At 39.2% G+C, this 19523-nt stretch overlaps 2 protein-coding genes across 3 annotated transcripts in view; both read right to left on the bottom strand.

Annotated features, from left to right (window-relative positions):
- wnk4a (WNK lysine deficient protein kinase 4a) overlaps positions 1 to 8464 on the bottom strand; it is a 57804-nt gene extending 49340 nt beyond the window's left edge. For both annotated transcript variants that reach the window (XM_057358156.1, XM_057358157.1), the window contains exons 1-2: positions 8327 to 8464; positions 7478 to 8098 (exon numbers count right to left, since the gene is read on the bottom strand). In XM_057358156.1, the coding sequence (XP_057214139.1) occupies positions 7478 to 8071 (594 nt within the window). In that variant the 5' untranslated portion in view covers positions 8072 to 8098; positions 8327 to 8464. The remainder of the gene's footprint in view (positions 1 to 7477; positions 8099 to 8326) is intronic.
- Positions 8465 to 11519: 3055 nt separating this feature from the next.
- Positions 11520 to 19414, bottom strand: vps25 (vacuolar protein sorting 25 homolog). Its single transcript, XM_057358313.1, has 6 exons — positions 19264 to 19414; positions 18370 to 18515; positions 17778 to 17831; positions 17593 to 17681; positions 16479 to 16554; positions 11520 to 12223 (listed from the first exon to the last, which is right to left on the bottom strand). Exons 1-6 carry the CDS (start codon positions 19308 to 19310, stop codon positions 12111 to 12113), a joined length of 525 nt encoding a protein of 174 aa, XP_057214296.1. The 5' UTR covers positions 19311 to 19414; the 3' UTR covers positions 11520 to 12110.
- Between the last annotated feature and the right edge of the window lie 109 nt (positions 19415 to 19523).

Here is a 19523-nt window from a genome sequence, read left to right as displayed (position 1 = left end):
GCACGTCACTCCCGTATAATTGAAAATGGTCAAAGAGGCGGGACGTGGTTGGAGCTGAGTTACCTGGTTTGCTGAAACCACTTGTCACTCAAGTGGCCACGCACCTAATTTGAATAAAAATAAAAAATTTGAATAAAAATCACCCTCCTCACAGTTGTCATGAAGGGTAAAATTAGCTATATAGTAGGGCTGTCACGATTATGAAATTTGGCTGACGATTAATTGTCTAATAAATCATTGAGATTATGACGATTAATTGTCTGTTTTAGAGCTTTGACTTATAATTCTCATGCATTTTTTATTCAGCTTTGAAACGACCATATTGTTCTGAATATAAAGACTATGTTCTTTTTCTTGGAAATACATAGGAAAAAACTGGGTCATCATACTTAAGGTTTAGGCTTAAGTTTTTGGCTTTAATTTTTTGTACCAGGCTGTAAACAAGTTTTTTTCTGCTGTAAAGTTGCCCATTTTAACATGGGGCTCAATGAGATTCTGCTCTCTTTTGGAGCCAGTGTCTAGCGGCCAGTCGATGAATTGCAGTTTAAAGTCCCCGTGAACCAGAAGTTGGATCGTTTTTCCTTCCGTATTTTGACGCATTTCCAAGTGAAAAGGAATTTCTAATGAGAAAAATAGTGGCCGTGGCTTTCGTCTTTCTCTGCGATTTGATTGGATGTATAAAAACAGCCGTTGCATTTTGAAATGGAACTGGTAGCAGACTGACAGTTGAAGGGGAGTAGTTAACGGATGCTCCACCAAAGCGTCTAACATATGCCATTTAAGATGGATAGTCATTACAGGAAGGAAGTGCATTTTCAGATTTTAACTAAAGATTATGAGGGCACACGAATTTTAAAGAGAATGACCCACATTGATCAACTATTTACAATAAACACTGCAATATTTCATGAAAAAAATGGGCATTGTCATTTTTCATTTCACTGGGACTTTAAGTCACTTCTGTGTTGGCTTCACGAGAGAGATCGGAAGGTTGCCGCTTGGTATAAACACACATTGTTCAGAGAGATGTCGATTTTGCCTGTGGTTGATAATTACCTGCTGTGAAGTATCACAACGCACTTAAGCAGTCACGTCACGGGAAAATAAGTGAACAGTGTCCAAATGTGAAGTGAGCCAGGGTCCTTGCCAGTGCCCAAACCCGTGTACACGATATACTGATTTATGACCTCGGGAGCTGATTGAGACGCAGCCATAGCATGTCTCCCTCATCTAACACTTCTTCTTCTTCTTTTCCTTTTGGCTGTTCCCTTCAGGGGTCGCCACAGCGAATCATCTGCCTCCATCTAGCCCTATCCCCTGCATCCTCTTCTCTCAGACCGACTACCTTCATGTCCTCCTTCACTACATCCATAAACCTCCTCTTTGGTCTTCCTCTCGGCCTCCTGCCTGGCAGCTCTAACCTCAGCATCCTTTTACCGATATATTCACTCTCCCTCCTCTGAACATGTCCAAACCATCTCAACCTGGCCTCTCTAACTTTGTCTCCAAAACATCTCACATGTGCTGTCCCTCTGATGTACTCATTCCTGATCCTATCCATCCTCGTCACTCCCAAAGAGAACCTCAACATCTTCAGCTCTGCTACCTCTAACTCTTCCTCCTGTCTTTTCCTCAGTGCAACTGTCTCCAAACCATACAACATCGCTGGTCTCACTACTGCCCTGTACACCTTTCCTTTCATTCTTGCTGGTACTCTTTTATCACACAACAGACCTGACACTTTTCTCCACCCATTCCAACCTGCCTGCACACGCTTCTTCACCTCTTTTCCACACTCCCCATTACTCTGGACTGTTGACCCTAAGTACTTAAAATCCTGCACCTTCTTTACCTCTTCTCCCTGTAACCTCACTGTTTCACTTGGATCCCTCTCATTCACACACATGTATTCTGTCTTGCTGCGACTAACCTTCATTCCTCTTCTCTCCAGAGCAAACCTCCACCTCTCTAGACTTTCCTCCACCTGCTCCCTGCTCTCACTACAGATCACAATATCATCCGCAAACATCATAGTCCATGGAGATTCCTGTCTGACCTCATCTGTCAGCCTGTCCATCACCACCGCAAACAAGAAGGGGCTCAGAGCCGATCCTTGATGCAGTCCCACCTTCACCGTGAACTCCTCTGTCACACCTACCGCACACCTTACCACTGTCCTACTGCTCTCATACATATCCTGCACCACTCTAACATACTTCTCTGCCACTCCAGACCTCCTCATACAATACCACAGCTCCTCTCTTGGCACCCTGTCATACGCTTTCTCTAAATCTACAAAGACACAATGCAGCTCTTTCTGACCCTCTCTGTACTTCTCCACCAACCTTCTCAAAGCAAATATCGCATCTGTAGTGCTCTTTCTTGGCATGAAACCATACTGCTGCTCACAAATGCTCACTTCTCCCCTTAGCCTTGCTTCCACTACTCTTTCCCACAACTTCATTGTATGGCTCATCAGCTTAATACCTCTGTAGTTTCCACAACTCTGCACATCTCCCTTGTTCTTAAAAATCGGCACCAAAACATTTCTCCTCCATTCCTCAGGCATCCTCTCACTCTCTAAGACCTCGTTGAACAACCTAGTTAAAAACTCTACTGCCATCTCTCCTAGACACTTCCATACCTCCACTGGTATGTCATCCGGACCAACCGCCTTTCCTCTCTTCATCCTCTTCAAAGCTCTCCTAACTTCACCCTTGCTAATCCTTTCTACTTCCTGCTCAACAATATTTGCCTCTACTACTCTTCTCTCCCTGCCATTTTCCTCATTCATCAGTTCCTCAAAGTACTCCTTCCATCTTTCCCTCACCCTCCTGTCACCTGTTAACACATTTCCATCTCTATCTTTAATCACTCTAACCTGCTGCACATCCTTTCCATCTCTATCCCTCTGCCTCGCCAACCGATACAAATCCCTCTCACCTTCCTTACTATCTAACCTTGCATACATATCCTCATAAGCTTTCTGTTTGGCCTTTGCAACCTCTATCTTAACCTCACGCTGCATCTCCCTATATTCCTGTCTACTTTCCTCCGTCCTCTCACTGTCCCACTTCTTCCTAGCTAACCTCTTCCTCTGGATACTCTCCTGAACTTCCTCATTCCACCACCAAGTCTCCTTGTCTTCTTTCCTCCTTCCAGATGATACACCTAGCACCTTCCTACCTGTCTCCCTGATCACTTTGGCTGTAGTAGTCCAGTCATCTGGAAGCACCTCCTGACCACCTAAAGCCTGTCTCAACTCTTCCCTGAAAACAACACGGCACTCTTCCTTTTCCAACTTCCACCACTTTGTCTTCTGCTCTGCCTTTGCTCTCTTCATCTTCCTCACCACCAGAGTCATCTTACACACCACCATCCTATGCTGTCTAGCTACACTCTCTCCTACCACTACTTTGCAATCGCTAATCTCCATCAGATTACAGCGTCTACATAAAATATAGTCCACCTGTGTGCTCCTGCCACCACTCTTATATGTCACCCTGTGTTCCTGCCTCTTCTGAAAGTACGTGTTCACCACAGCCATCTCCATACTTTTAGCAAAGTCTACCAACCTCTGTCCTTCTGGGTTCCTTTCCTGAAGACCAAACCTGCCCATCACTTCCTCATCCCCACTATTCCCTTCACCAACATGTCCATTAAAGTCTGCGCCTATCACCACTCTCTCACCTCTGGGAACACTCTGCATCACTTCCTCAAACTCGCTCCAGAATCTGTCTTTCTCCTCTTGCTCACAACCTACTTGTGGAGCATAAGCACTGACAACATTCAACATCACACCTTCAATTTCCAGCTTCAGACTCATCAACCTATCTGACACTCTCTTTACCTCCAGAACATTCTTCACACACTCCTCCTTCAGGATCACTCCTACTCCATTTCTCTTCCTGTCCGCACCATGATAAAACAGTTTAAACCCTGCTCCAATGCTTCTAGCCTTGCTCCCTTTCCACCTGGTCTCCTGGACACACAGAATGTCGACTTTCCTCCTCTGCATCATATCTACCAGCTCTCTGCCTTTACCTGTCAACGTACCAACATTCAAAGTCCCTACTTTCAGTCTGAAACTCCTGCCTTTCCTCTTCTCTCTCTGCCTACGGACACGCCTTCCTCCTCTCCTTTGACCAACAGTAGCCCAATTTCCACCAGTGCCCTGTAGGTCAACGGCACCAATGGCGGTCGTTGTTAACCCGGGCCCCGACCGATCCGGTATGTAAGTCATTTTAGTGATTCGCATATTTGATTTGGCAAAAGTTTTATGTCGGATGCCCTTCCTGACACAACCCTCTCTATTTATCCGGGCTTGGGACCGGCACAAAAAGTACACTGGCTTGTGACCTCCTGTGGCTAGATTTCTCCCTCATCTAACACACCAGACTCAAATCATCAGCTCTTTAAGGGAGAGAACCATGAACTAAAGTAAGCTCGCCAATTAAGGGAGATATACAAAATGTGCAGAGCAGTGGGTCCCCAGGAACAGGTTTGGGAGCCACAGCTTTAAGGATGCATCGGCTTAAAGATAGGCCCCCTGCAACAAAACCCTTGCACAATAATAGTAACATAATTATTACAAGGTCTTCTTCAAGGTCTTAGGTTTACTTAATTTTGTCACGAATTAGGACAGAACCCAAGCGCAGGCAGACCCGGGGTAACAAAGAGACTTTAATAAATTAAACAAAAACCCACAATGGGGCAAAACAGAGAATCGTAATACAAAAGCAAACTAAAACTTCCCACAAGAGGGCCAAAACAAACTGGGTGAAAATCCAAATAATCCAAAACGGGAACAGGGAAAAGTTCAAACTAGACACAATCCTTCTCAGGAGACACGGACAAGGCAATCGGGTGAACAGACACACACAATGAACCGACGCGAGACAGAGGGAAATGGGACAAGATATAGGGGAACACTAACAAGGGGCTAGTGACAATCAGGTGACGGGACTCAAACACTAATGGGAATAGGCTGGACAGGTGAGAGGGATGAAACACTAATGGGAAGTAAACGGAGAAACAAGGGGGCGGGGCTAGAAGACGCGACACCGGAGAGAGAGAGAATATGGAAGGCCCAAAGGGCCAAAACGTCTCTCTCCACATATAACAAGGGATCCTGCCGTGATTCTGCCACAAGATCAAGAAAGACATGACAAGATGAGGCAGAATCACGACAAATTTGAGGCTGGATTACACTTCACAACCAAGTCCTAGTGCCTTGACAGTTTGGTAGAGTGTGCTTCTCAGTCACTGAGTGCATTTACATGCACAAAAGAAACAGACATCTATAAAAAAATCAGCTAACAAAAGAAACCTGTTTTCGCGCGTTTACATGCATATCAATAAAAGGCCGTTTCGAAAGGGGGGGGGGTTACGTTTTTAATTCAAGATTATGAGGGCACTTGAATGTTTAAAAATGAATAAAGTGTACAGATAAGTCATTTATAAAAAACATTACAAATTTCCTTAAGAAATGAGAGTCAATTATAATTTCACGGTGACTTTAAATTGGGTCACCCGCATAAGAGCATGTTCTGATTTTATCATGGCCCTACCCTGATATACACCTGTTACGTCAATCTAAGGGCTGGGTTTGCTAGAGTAATAATCCTCACCTTACTTCACCCGGACAAACTCCCATCATCGGACAAACTTGAAGGAGAGCAACAGGTGGAGAGCATTTACCTCACGTGCATTTAATGCCTGTGTTTACACTTGTAAAAAATATCATGTAGGATGGAGGTGATATCCCAGAAACATGCCAACTCAAGTATGTTCTATTCATATCTGACATATCAAAACATAACACAACCCTCTCTTGTTTTCCAGAAGCCATCATAATATTAAATGATTCACAACAGTGGAATACTGATAACATCACTTTTTTAGGTCATAAAGGGTGATTGAAAACAGAAATGTTACAATTCATTGAAAGTTTAACTTTGAAAAGAAGGTCTGCATATCATTGTAAAATCAGTACATTCACATTTAATTTCTCACTTGTGCAGTAATCAAATTAAACAAAGATGAATTAAGAGTGTGAATGCAGACACTTAGATTTGCCTTCTGTGTTTGGCTGAAACAATGCCAATGCCTCCTCTTGTTTCCAAAGTCTCAAACTGTCCTCAGAATTGCTAAGTTAGCAAAATTCTAAATTCGATACACTCTTTTCACTGTTTGTCAACAATTGTTCTAATTTATTTTCATTTTTCAAAAGGAAATGTAGGAGAACATTTTCAGAGACAAGACTTCTAACGAAGTCTCCTGAGCAATGAAAAAGCAACACAATCGTCCTCTGGGGGACTATGGTGGGTTAATAACTAATGCATGTACGTGATGCTATAAGCGAGTCCCTGGTGTACGCCTCTCTTAATGAACACAGAGACAAGTGGAACGCAAGCATTAACGCAGTTAAGTGTGGAAAAGGTGGTATGCGAGAGTGGCCGTCTGAAAGCTGCTCAGGGTTCGAGAGAACAAGAACAGGAGAGAGCAGGCAAACCTAGATAAGACCTAAAGCGATATGACAAAATCTCCTATATGGCTTTTATTTAACATAGAATCAAGTTTTAAGGTCTTAGATACAAAGCAAAGGCTGACTTTGCTCATTTGCACATAGATTAGAGTGCTAGTTCAGTTGTGGCACCTAAGGATGCGTGACTGATTAAATGATATGATAATGATAAATGATATGATGTGCATGTCCACACTTTATCTTACGAAAAATCTAAACAAAGCATGCCGTGTTATTTCAGCATCATTTCAGAATGTTTCAAATACAAATGCATTGATGCCTTTTTTACAAGGACGTTACGAAGGGATAGTAGTTCACTACATAGTAGTTTATCATTTACTTACCCTCATGTCATTCCGCAAGTTCTACATGACTTTGTTCACTGCAAAAAAAACTTTGAACTGTACTGACTCCCAAAAGTTATTTTTTTGTAAAATCAAACAGATTGGACAAATCAATCGGATTAACACAGTAAATCACGTTTAGCTGACTACAATAAAAAATTGCAATGTACATGTCACAAAAGATGTTATGAAGGACGCTGGTAGCCCAACACCAATGACCTGTATTGACTTCCGTTGTATGGACACAAAACCAGCAAGACATTTCTCTAAATATCCTCTTATGTACCACAGAAGAAAAAGTAATATACTGTACAGGTTTTGAACAACACGAAGGTGAAAAGGCTGATTTTGTTTAGTTTTGGGGTGAACTATCCCTCAACTTACACTTAGTGTAGGCCTAATAGTGATTCGAAAAGCATCGCGTTAAATATTTCTAGTACAGTACCCCACTGCAGGTTAAGCACCAGAAAGGCAAAATATTTATGTGCTATATGGAAAATCGGCAATATGTTTACAAGATGACATCTACGCTAGGTATTTCGCTTTTACATGAACAAAACTTTGACATAAATGAGACTTTTATATAAGTCTAGCGAAGGGACCTTACCTGTAACTCGCACCATGCCACCTCCACAGTGGTCTCTGTGTCCAGACCTTTGTAGACCGTCTTGAATGACCCTCTCCCAATTTCAATGTTGAATTTGAGATATCTTCCATCTGGCGAAGTGGCCACAGCTTTGGTCTCAATTTCCTCTTTTTCATCCTGTTCCAGTCTGCTTAAGAACGGACGGCGTGAAACAGCCTGATCGACCTTGGACACTTCATTGTCTGAATCTGAACTGCCATCCTGGGTAACAGGAGACAGTGGCGTCTGAACAGACCTTCTCCAGTCTTCTGGAGGTGATGAACTGGGATCGGGGGTGGAAGACTCTGGGCTGGAGACAGGAGATGGAGAATCTGGAGATGGAGGGTCTGTTTTGTCCTCTTCTGTCCTTCTATCTGATATTAAAATGTTTTCGGCAGACCACGAAAGCGTGTTGGAAAGTTGTTTATTATAGATTTGTGAGTCAATATCCACGCTGAGTTTGTGAAGCACATACGAGTTTCTCCTCGCGCTCAGGGAGGGCGTCCGCAGAACTGGCACTCTAGAGAGACAGTCGTCCTCTAATTCAACTCTAATTTCAACTTCGGTATGAGACATGATAAGGACTGATCAAAGCATCACAAACTGGATGGAAAAAAAGAAATAAACAAGCATTAAACGCGCACCAGTAACAACGAAGATGTGTGCCCCGCGTCTTTTTCGTCACCAATAACTTTTTAAGAAAAGATGGCAGCGAAGTAACGTTCAAATAATTCGCCTCTTAATAATAACAGAATCATAACGCATGCTACTTTGCAGTCAATTTGCAACATTATATCGTGAATATAGAGTGTAATAATCTGTAAGTTTTACCTGATTCAGCACGCTCTGAAACCAGTCCGGAATTTAAACAACACACAACATTTGCTCCACACACACACACACACACACATGAACACGCACTGCTGATGTGAAAGGCGCGCGCGTGCTTTAACCCTCTTGACAGTGCGTGTATTTCGTTGGCTCCGCCCCCTTCACCTGGGTCCTGCAGCGTTGGGTTTCCGCACAGGCTTGCTTTCGTCAGTGCTTATCTGTGCCAGCAAAGTGAAAGAAGCAATTCAAATGTCCCTTATTTATAATTTAGCAGTCTTTAGAAAGAGCTAGCACATGGTTAATGTGCCAGTCCAACCCGTAGGATGTCCATTTTTTCTTTTCACTGGTAATAACATTATGGATATTGATTAAATCATTGTTACAAGCAAAAATGATCCTTTTAGCAGTATCAGTAATTATATTATGTGGTGTCAGAGGTCGTTATTTCTTGTAGAATTAAGCATTTAATAGCAACAATGGAATTTGAACTATTTTTTAAAATGTTCTATGTTTAATATGGGTTTTTCTAAAATTGCCATTGTGTCAAAAATCGAAGTTAAAAATTTACATATCACACACATCTGTAACACTTTTTCAACAGAATTCAACAGAAACACGAAGTAGAGAAGAGAAAGGACTAACCAAGAACAGAACTAATAATGGTGTATTAATACATATCTGAAGGGCAATAACCAAGACAATGTTGGAGGACTAACAAACCTAAATGAGAACCAATAATAACTTTAAGAAGAACACAAATGAACTAGGGCTGTTAAAGAATAAAAGAATAAAAGTTTGTGTTTACATAATATCTGTGTACAGTGCATATTAATTTTGTATTTATAAACACAAAACATACACATACTTGTCTATATATTTAGGAAATATTTAAATGTATTAATTTATATTTACCAACCATTTAAATTCTAAATAAACATTTATTTATTGTTATATTTTATATTTTTCTAAAATAAATGCATTTATGTGTGTGTTCATAAATACAAAACTAATTAGCACAGTATACCGACATAAATTACGTAAACACAAACTTTTATTCTGGATGCGATTAATCGTTTGACGGCCCTAGAACACTAAACAAGGAACCTAAACAGTGCTGTGACAATATCAAGTGCTTACTATATTAAAAGTACTATTTTTATGATGCGAACAATGACATTCTCGCACAAATGCCCGTTTTTTTAAGTCAACGGTTAAGAATAACTAATAATGTTTACCTTTTTTTATATTTGCAATTTGGTTTTCAGTAGTTGCATTGTAAATTTCATTTAGCTGTAATATAGCTGGAAATGAATTACAGATATCAAACATGATCAGCATTACTAGTTATTATTTAGTTTTTCATATAAATAAACATTTGTATGAGTTCGTACTATTTACATAATAAATTATGTTTAATACATTTATTATTAAGTGCCTCAGTGGTCCTGGTACCTGTGCACTTATTTTTATTTCATTAGAACAAAACAAAGCAAGTGACCTATCAAAATGAAGGCAAAATGTTTTGAAAACGGCACGCTGTGATCACAGGTGTAGCTCCTATTAAATATTGATGTTTTGGTAACACTTTACAAGTTGTATTTGTAAATGCATTAACAATATCATTTGTATAGAATATCAGTGTCAATACAATGTTAGGGTTAATGTCATGGGGGCATTAAAGGCGGGGTAACCGATTTCCGATTACGCTTTAGACAACTGAGAGCCGAGTACCAAAACAACCTTGTAGCCAATCAGCAATAAGGTGCACAGTGCACAGGACGGACATTAGCCGAGCGCTAACGAAAGCGAAAGATGGGGGTAGGGGTGTGTTTGTTTTGGTGAATTTGAAGCGAAATCGGACACCCCGCCTTTAACTAATGTTAACAGTTAGGTTTGATTTTAAAAATGAACATAAACCAAGACTAATAAAGACTGTATTATTATTCATCATTATTGCTCAAATAGTACATAATTGTTTGGGAAAAAACCCAGTGCTCTACCCCAAACTTAGAGGGATAGTTTAACCAAAAACGAAGATTCTGTCATCATTTACTTACCCTCTAGTCATTTCAAACCTGTATGACTTTCTTCTGCAGAACACAAAAGAAGATATTTTGAAGAATGTTAGTAACCGAACAACGACAGTACCCATTCACTTCTATTGTATGGACACAAAAATTATTCAGACATCAACTCATGTATTCAACATTCAAAACAGAGCATTTTGTGCTCCATAATTTAATGTTCCTGGGTGTTTTTGCTTTTTATTACACGGCTCATTTGAATGCTTCATTCTGATTGGCCAGTCGCGACATTCCAAGGGTTGTTATTTTCAAATAACAACCGCTCAAAACTAATAACACCCTGTAACCCGGATGCTGCAAATCATTTTGAGAGGGGCAGTTTAATATTACACAAAAATGTTTAATTTATAATAATTATAAATATGTCTTTTAATAACATATATGACATGATATTTACAAATGATTAAACAAATTTGCCTGTTTGTGACGTTTGAACGTCGTTTCTTACTTTAAAACCGAAACTAACGGCTTTTCCTCGCGGAAGGTCTGCATTCAGTAAAAATGAGCTAATAAAACATTTCAAATGCACATTTCATATCCAGTTTTTTTTCTCATGTGGCAAGTAGCTGTGTAATGATCGGGATAATGTGCAAGCAGCCGGCTGTTATCGTGAAATAAGCCCCTTCAGTGTTATACAAGACCCTCCGCTTCGCATACAGGGGCTGCCTGTACATTATCCCTTACTTATTACATGGCTCGTTGGAATCCTTGATTCTGATTGGCCAGTCACGACATTTGCAGGTTCACTATTCCCAGATAACAACCGCTCAAGACTAATAACACACGGCAACCCGGATGCAGCAAATAATTTTGACAAATTAAAAATAATGTCATATATGTTATTATATGACATATTTATATTTACAAACGATTAAACCAAATTACCTGTTCGTGACATATGAAGTAAACAGCTTCCCCTTGCGGAAGGTCTGCATTTGATAAAAATGAGCTTATAAAATATTTCAAATTTATGTCCAGTTTTTTTCTCATGTGGCAAGTAGCCATGTAATATATCGGGATAATGTACAAGCAGCCGGCTGCCTGGTAGTACTCAGTGTCGTGAGCATGGTAACTGCTTGTCAATCAAGAAAAAGCAACAAGATTTCAAGGTTTGCAGGAGAGAACTGAAAATGTCTCCCTCATTTATTTGTACGGTATTACAATGGTAGAAAAGATACAGTGTTGTAGGATAAGGTGAAAACCAGGGGAAATGAGGGAATGCTAAAGAAATCTTGGCAAAACTTTGACATAAATCACACTGCCATGAGAAACAAGGACATTTTCTTTTCAAGGAAGCATCATAGGTCTCACAAAAGCCATGTCTGACAAGACTTGCTTTTGGCTTTGTTCTACACAGAAAATTTTTTCAAGTAGAAGAATCCATAGGGATAAACAGCAATAAAAGTGAAAATAAAAAAGTTTTATACACAGATTATTCCAGAGTTTTGGTTAAATTACATTTCCATTTTTGTTGTGTAAAACCACCAATTTAAACATGTTCCAAAAAGGAAGATCCGTACATCTTTGTTTGGGCTCATCTGCCAAATAGCAATTTATCATAAACATTGATTTGATTTTGATTTGATTTAAGTGGAGTGTTTGTAATTCCAAAAAACATCCCAGTGGACCATGAAGAAAAACATCATGCTGAGCTGATAGAATCCCCAACACCTCATCCCAAAGTCTGAATTGAGCCAGATTCAAAAAAACTTGACTCCTTTTCCATCATCCATAGTGATTATTTCAGCCTTTCCTTCAGCCTGTAGGGCCTGCAGCGAACGTAGCAACATCCAATCCTCCAATCCATGAAACTCTGAGATTAAATTACAAACAATCATGTTATTTACTTAATTAGCCAAATATTCCATAATGATCTACAAACTATAATTTGCATACTATAAATTAAGCGCATAATACGTTCTTATACTACAGATATTATTGTTTTGAGTATGAAGTTAAATGCAGAACAACGAAGAGCAATGAGGTGCAATAAAAACAGGAGAAAGGAAAGATTTAAGGCCAACCAGATTATGTTACATATAATATAAGTATCAATTATCAAATTAAAATATATAAAAGCAAATTGTGTAGGCTTGATAAGAGGAAATCTACGGCGCCTCAACCAATTACAATCGAACAGCAGAATGAAAATACTGTCATGAATTACTCATCCTCAGATAGTTCCAACTTCCAAACCTGTATACACTTCTTTGTTCTGTTGAACACAAAGAAAAATATTTAGAAGAATGTTAGCGAGTGAGATTTCTGGGGTAGTCAAAAAATGGTAGTCAAAGGGGCCCCAGAACTGTTTGATTTACCAAATTCTTCAAAATGTCTTCAATATTTTTAGTCAATGGTGCCCCAGAAATCTCAGTTGCTAACATTCATCCAAATATCTTCCTTTGTGTTCAACAGAACAAAGATATTTATACAGGTTTGGAACAGCTTGAGCATGAGGAATTCATGGCAGAATTTTCATTTTTATGTAATCTCTTTAATTACATAATAAAAATATTAATAAAAACTGAAACAAGAAGTGCTTCAAACTGGTCTACATGACAGAGTTTCTCAAGTCCAGTGCTCTGACCTCCCTCCCAAAATGTATTAGATGACTCCCTTTATCATTCCACTTATTATCTTGTAGGGCGACATATAAAACATTCTAGGAGGCGGTGCCTGAGGAACACTGCTAAAGGCAGTTAAATGGTACCTAATACTCCGGAGTCAGCCACTTTAGGAGTCTTTTTTTAATTTTTTACACAATGCAGTAGATTACAAATTCAATGGCATACATTGTATCTACAAGGTTTACTATAGGACCAGTGTTTGGTCATAAGAAATGTGTTTTAATAAATTATGCCTATCACCATGTGACTGTTCATTGTTCATGTGCATTGGCAAAACATAACCATGTCATTTCAATTTGGTGACTGCGCCATCTATTGGATGTAACAATTGTATTGTTATGTAGTAGGGATGGTAAGATCCATTGATTCGCATCGGTTCATCGGCATAAAAGGGAAAGATCCGATGCAGCGACGGCAAAATCTGAAGGCCGTCCGTCATTTTGACGGTTAGCGGAGATCTTTTTACACTTTTCATAATAACCCAACGATCTCAAACGTTGTTTTGAAGTGTTGTTTCTGGATCTGATTCTGCAAGCATGCATCTGTCACTCAATCAGACACCACACAAACGTGTGGTGCTGTGTTTACAGAGTACAGGCATTTTCCTTCAGAAAGGCGATCGCGACTAGCGTCATTTTGGATAAAAAATTTGCCAGTGATTGGAAAAATTTCTCTCTCAGCATCTGCTCTGCAGCAGAAGCACATCATTCAGTTGCATTCAGTTGCATTAAAATGCAGTTTAGAGAGTGAATGCAAGTACGGCTCGATGATGTCACGAACATGCTAATTAGCGCGTAACATCACCTAGCACCATAGTGACATAATAGATTATGACGTTCTTTTTACGAGCCAATGAAAAAGTAGCAAAAACATCTGATAGGGATGAATCGGATCGCATCGGTAGCTGCTATGTATCTTTAATGTATCGTATCGTTGGCTACGCATCAAGATACGTATCGCATCGGCCCAATATAGAGATCTATGGAGCCAGAAATATGACAAAACAATCTGAATTTGAATTTTGTAAATCTGAATTTTAGATAAGTGTAATTGCACAAAATTGAATATTTCTTGACATTCAATATAGTTCTGAATTTGAAATTTCTTAAATTTAATATAGAAAAATTCAAAACGCAGAAATTCAGATTCAAATTCAAATTCAGAAATGGTTTAGTAAGGTTAGCTTCCGGGTTCGACAGGGAAGAGTAGAAGATCTCGGAAAAGTCAAACGGAGCGCTTTGGCCACAATGGCCAGTTATTTATTCTTATTATCCAATCAAACTCCAAACATGCTGTTTTGGAGAGTGGAACTTCTTACATTGCAATAAAAAGGATTTACATTTTTCAAATTGCGACCACGCCCACAAGACTACACGGGTTGATCGCTTGTTTCTGCAGCATAGCCAAGCTCATATCGCTGCAATCTTAGGCAGCTGCCTGGGATGTGTGCGCTACAAGTGATGTATCAAAACAAATTGCTTGGACCACGATCATTGCCGTTTGTAGCTATATTAGACAAAAACGGTATAGCAGTGGCGAGCGGTGACTTTTTGAAACGGGAATGCTGAGAGGTAAGACCAGTAGCGGCCTTTGCTATGTTTCACTTGAAAAGATCCCCGTTGCGCACACACCAGTTTGAGACTCGGGGCAAAAGTTTGATCAAAATTATATAAAAAGACCCTCAAATTCACATTTATTTCTATAGTTAAGTCTGTGCGTTACCTTGTTGTTTTTGGCCAACAAAAATTTCCACACCAAGCCAGCAGCTGAACAGATGTGTTTCCTTACTGATACTGATTGAATCAAGTTTAGTAAAAAAGACCTGGCTACACCTACTGGTCAGTTTAAGTGTCATATTTCAATTCTATTTAAAATCTTGTTTTTATCAATATTTAATGTCTCTGCCTCTACTCTACTGAATTTGTTTTTATTCCCAGTGAATAGTATTAAAATTTCTTACCCAGGTAATATAAAACACTGCAATGTGATATAGTGCAAACAAAAATAAAGGACTTTAAGCAACACAATTGCATAAGAAAACAACGGGAATAAAATCCTCCGTTTTTTTATTTTACATACATTTTATATAATTCTTTTATTTCATTATCACTTTATTTACTCATCTCGAGCATAATGCCAAATAATGTATATCTTTAACATTCACTTTCCAAGCCAAAAATGTACAAAGACGTTTTCAGTGGACTTTAATTGCTTTGCTTTATAGAGCTGGTTTGTATCGATGTGAATGTGATTTGTCAGCAATCGAAATCTGCCAGCAACAGCGCATTTTTCAGCTTGGACGAGCACTTCGATGACAGCTTACCATACGCTTGAAATCACCCGCGTGCCAGCGAATTCATAAGAACACGCAACAATTGTGACGAGTCATAGCAATAGAGCGGAGGCGCCAAAACTGCTTTGAATCCGCTTGCCCGGAAGCTTCCGTACATGGCACAGATTTACAGAAATTTACCGTCGTTTGGCAAATAAATAATTTTACTTACTTATTCCCAACATCTCCCAAAATCTTTTCAATCTTTAAGACAGGAATTCAACCTGCCGAGCAATGATTTTTATAAATTTCTTCAACTTCGGCAACTTTCTAGAGTCATGTTTAAAAAGAGATGGAATACAATCTGATTTTACTGAGGTGGAAAAACAGCTTTTCTCTTCATTCACTCTTAAGAAGAAGATCTCCGAGTTATACGCATCGCTATCTGATGTCGGTCCTTCAATTTTTGACGCTTTGAGGGTGATATGGGTAAAAGATTTAGGATCAACTTTTAGTGACAAGGAATGGTTATCTATTTGCACATGCGTTAGGCACAAAACGGACATTGGTACGGTGATGCATACGTTTTGGGATTGTGTTAGAATTAAAGAGTATTGGAAAGAGATCCATAAAATGACCCAAAAGAGAATTGGAAAGACCTTTCTATTATCTCCACAGGTCTATCTTCTGAATTGCAATGCCGGTCTGTGCCTTGATCGAGACAAAGAGTGTATGCTGAATTTTTGTATATATTTAGCAAAGAAATGCATATTATTACTGTGGTCAACTCCTCAGATACCCTCAGTTCATTTGTGGAAGGGTCAAGCAGCCACACTTTTACCTCTGGAAAAATTGACTCATGATATGCACCTTAGATCCCATGTTTTCTGGTGCATTTGGTCTCCTTTATGGGACTTTCTTGAAGATGCTAAGTGACTGTCCAATGCTTGAGGTTTATAATATGGTATTTATAGACCACATATGCCTTATTGTATTTGTGTTATTTTTATTTTCCCTTTTTTGTTGATATTTCATGTGCATATATCTGAACTTGTATGTATGATTGTGAGCAAATATTTGGCTGTTCTTTCTGATGTGTGATACCAGTAAGACAGTCGTTATTGTGTTACTGTATTGTAAAATAAATGCAAAATATATATATTTCATACCTTCCTTTTCAGTGTCATCCCCATTGGAGAGTTCATAAAGTGTAAACACTGAATTGACCATGCCATTTTTAGAAACCTAGAATGAGGGAAGAGAAAAACATGCTTTAGTTAAACCAGCTGGCTCTCAGAAACGCAATCGTGAACTCAAGACAATGCACAAAGACACCTGATGTAACACGCAAAACATGAAACGTTGTGTATGGCAGCATTCCAAGGATGAAACCTTTCTAGAGGTAATTCAATTTATGTAGTGCAAAATATTCGAGTTATGGCGGTATACATGTCATCTGGATTATCACATGAAACAAAATGTACATGGTTTGTACGAAGCCCTGCACATGACATGCAGGGAAGAAGTAAAGCATGCACATGATTGATTCATTTTCTTGTGATTTACATGTACACAATTTACTAGGGATGTAACAATATTATGGATATCGTGTTATCGCAATATCAATATTATTGTGGTCACATGACTGTTTGAATCTTCCGGGCCTAATAGAGAATGTTAGAAAAAATAATAAATGTTACCTTTGGCAAGATCCATCTTGTGCAATTCTTTTATTTTATAAAAAGGATGTTTAGGTCATTTGACCCATCTCATGCTTATAACTCATACGCAACAGTTTTGATTAGAGGATAAAGAAAATATTATTCTTATGGCTCATTTCCAAGTCATCGCTTGCCATTTGAAATATTGCAATAAATATCGTACCATAGACGTTATACCGAGGTGTTACCGTACAGTGAGTTTGATATTGTTACATCCCTACAATTTACTCATTTCTGTGCATGATTTACTAAATTGTGTGCACGATTTAGCCTACAATTTTTTCTTGTGTGTAATATACAGGGCTCCATATAACTGTCCTTGTTAAGTGTAGCATATTAGCCAACGCTTGTCAGGATAAATGTGTGAAGTAGAAAAAAGCAAACTAGTGTGAGGCCTTACTTTACAAGCCGGATTGGCATTTGCACAGGCGGCGCTGCATTAGGCCACAACATCTACATACTAAAGGGTTTTACTATCATAGTCAGTGTCAATGCTTCAAGGTTATGCTGTGAATTACAGGCAAATTCTTGGCTTGCTTTAAAAGGCTTAAGCATTTCTCACCCACTGATAAATGAGTTTGCCCCACTCTTCTGGTCTCCTCCACATTATAAGACATCGTGTTTTATTCTTGTCCAACCATTCCAGGTTCCCTATGATATAAAAGATAAAAGCACAGCTAATTTAATAAGGTTCTTGGTTCTATTATTTGAAAAAGTATCTTCTTTTCGATACATGTTTCGACTCACCTTTTTTTCTCAGTTCCTCAAAAACTATTTGTATGGCTTCAACTGAATGTTTTCCTGAACAGCACAAGTTACGGGAACAACAAAAAGAAAATGGGAGAAAACATTGCTCAAAAGAAACAGCACCCCACAAGAGCAAAATAAACCCACATTTAGAGTTAGTGCAAACACATATTATTAAAAACTGTTAATCTAATCCGATAATATAGTACAGGATTTCCTATGACATGCCCGGTTTATGTAACAACGACATGTAGAAAACCTAACCACAACAACTATGCGCATTATGCTCAAAACGTTGCTGCACGGTTTACAATTGGTAGCATCTTTAGACGAAACGCTTTGTCATTTTGAGTTTTTGATTTTTCATCCACATGATGGAAAACACAGTGATATAGATAATCACATAATCAAAGAAAGAAATTCAACTACAAAGCATCACAAGAAAACCTATTAATGACTCATGTACATGGCAGGTGTAAATGTCACTTACTCGCCTAACCCCTTGTGCTTGGATGACTAAAGCCTGTGAATATAGTGTGTATTGTGTGACAATATCACATTCAAATAAAAAACAGAAAGTATAAAAGGATACTCTCAATTTTCCTGTTGTTAAACAAAGGGCTTTCCTGCGCCTCAAGCACATCCAGTGTGTAGTGCTTCCGATGACGACAGTAGGACAGAACAAGCGAGCACCATGCCGCCAACTGCTTCTGTCTCGTATCAACATTTGGCTGTAATCTGGAACACAAAATATGATCACCGTTAGTCTCAATAACAGTTTAAATGCTCGGTGTGCATGAAGGTTATAGTTACAATAAAGTTACATGTCTGTCGTGCGTACTTTTCGGTGTCTCGAGATGTTTAAGTGCTGTGACAGTATGAACTGACGTAATAGAGACATACAGCTATTTGTATACAGCACGGTATAAATAGAGTATATGAAGAGTTTGGTTCCAAAATGAGAAAATCATGTTTTTTATTGTGCGTTCCAATTAATATCAATAAAACTGCAGTTGGTGGGAGGAGAGCGAGATAGAGCCAATTCAGAGGGTGGGGATTATTAGGAGGCCATGATTGACAAGGGCCATTGGAAGGAATCTGGCCAGGACACATGGGGTTAGGCCCCTACTCTTTAACGAGAAGTGCCATGGGATCTTTAATGACCACGGGGGGGTCAGGACCCCGGTTTGTGTAATCGTGCTAGCTTCCTTAACCTACTTTAGCATTCTATTTCTGGTTTGTAATAGATAAACAGACCACTGGAATACTGCATCTTATTACAGATGAACTGTATTTATGTCCATGTCCTGCATTACTCAAAATGACTGACTTTACCAGCGGAGCATCAAGGCGGACTGAAAACAGAAGCTTGTTTCGCAATAGAAATTGCATTTTCACACTAGATTGCATTAAACGGACAATGTTACGGATGCTAAATTTTCTCATCTGAAGTCACTGGCATTGTTGGTAAAATAGGTTTACTCACGTGAAAAACGGAGGAAAGTTATACTGCCAAGGCCACTCAAAACTCATTGCAGATGTGTACTAGTTCTGTTGATGTGAGGCTCCGGGTGAGTCTGCTTCCGCTCTGCTGGAATTACGCGAAACGCTCGCCAAATTAAAAGTCCTCTTGCAGCCGACAGATTGAAACGCTCTAAAATGTGTAACGTTTGTATAAATTATTCTTCTTCGTCCAGTTTTATGGCCGATCACTCCTTTGGGGTATTACCGCCACCTACTGTATAT

Source organism: Triplophysa rosa, linkage group LG18 (genome assembly GCF_024868665.1).
Source record: "Triplophysa rosa linkage group LG18, Trosa_1v2, whole genome shotgun sequence".
NCBI classification, from domain to species: domain Eukaryota; kingdom Metazoa; phylum Chordata; class Actinopteri; order Cypriniformes; family Nemacheilidae; genus Triplophysa; species Triplophysa rosa.
The sequence above is the reverse complement of the archived record's forward strand: the minus strand, read 5'-3'. Positions and strand labels throughout refer to the sequence as shown.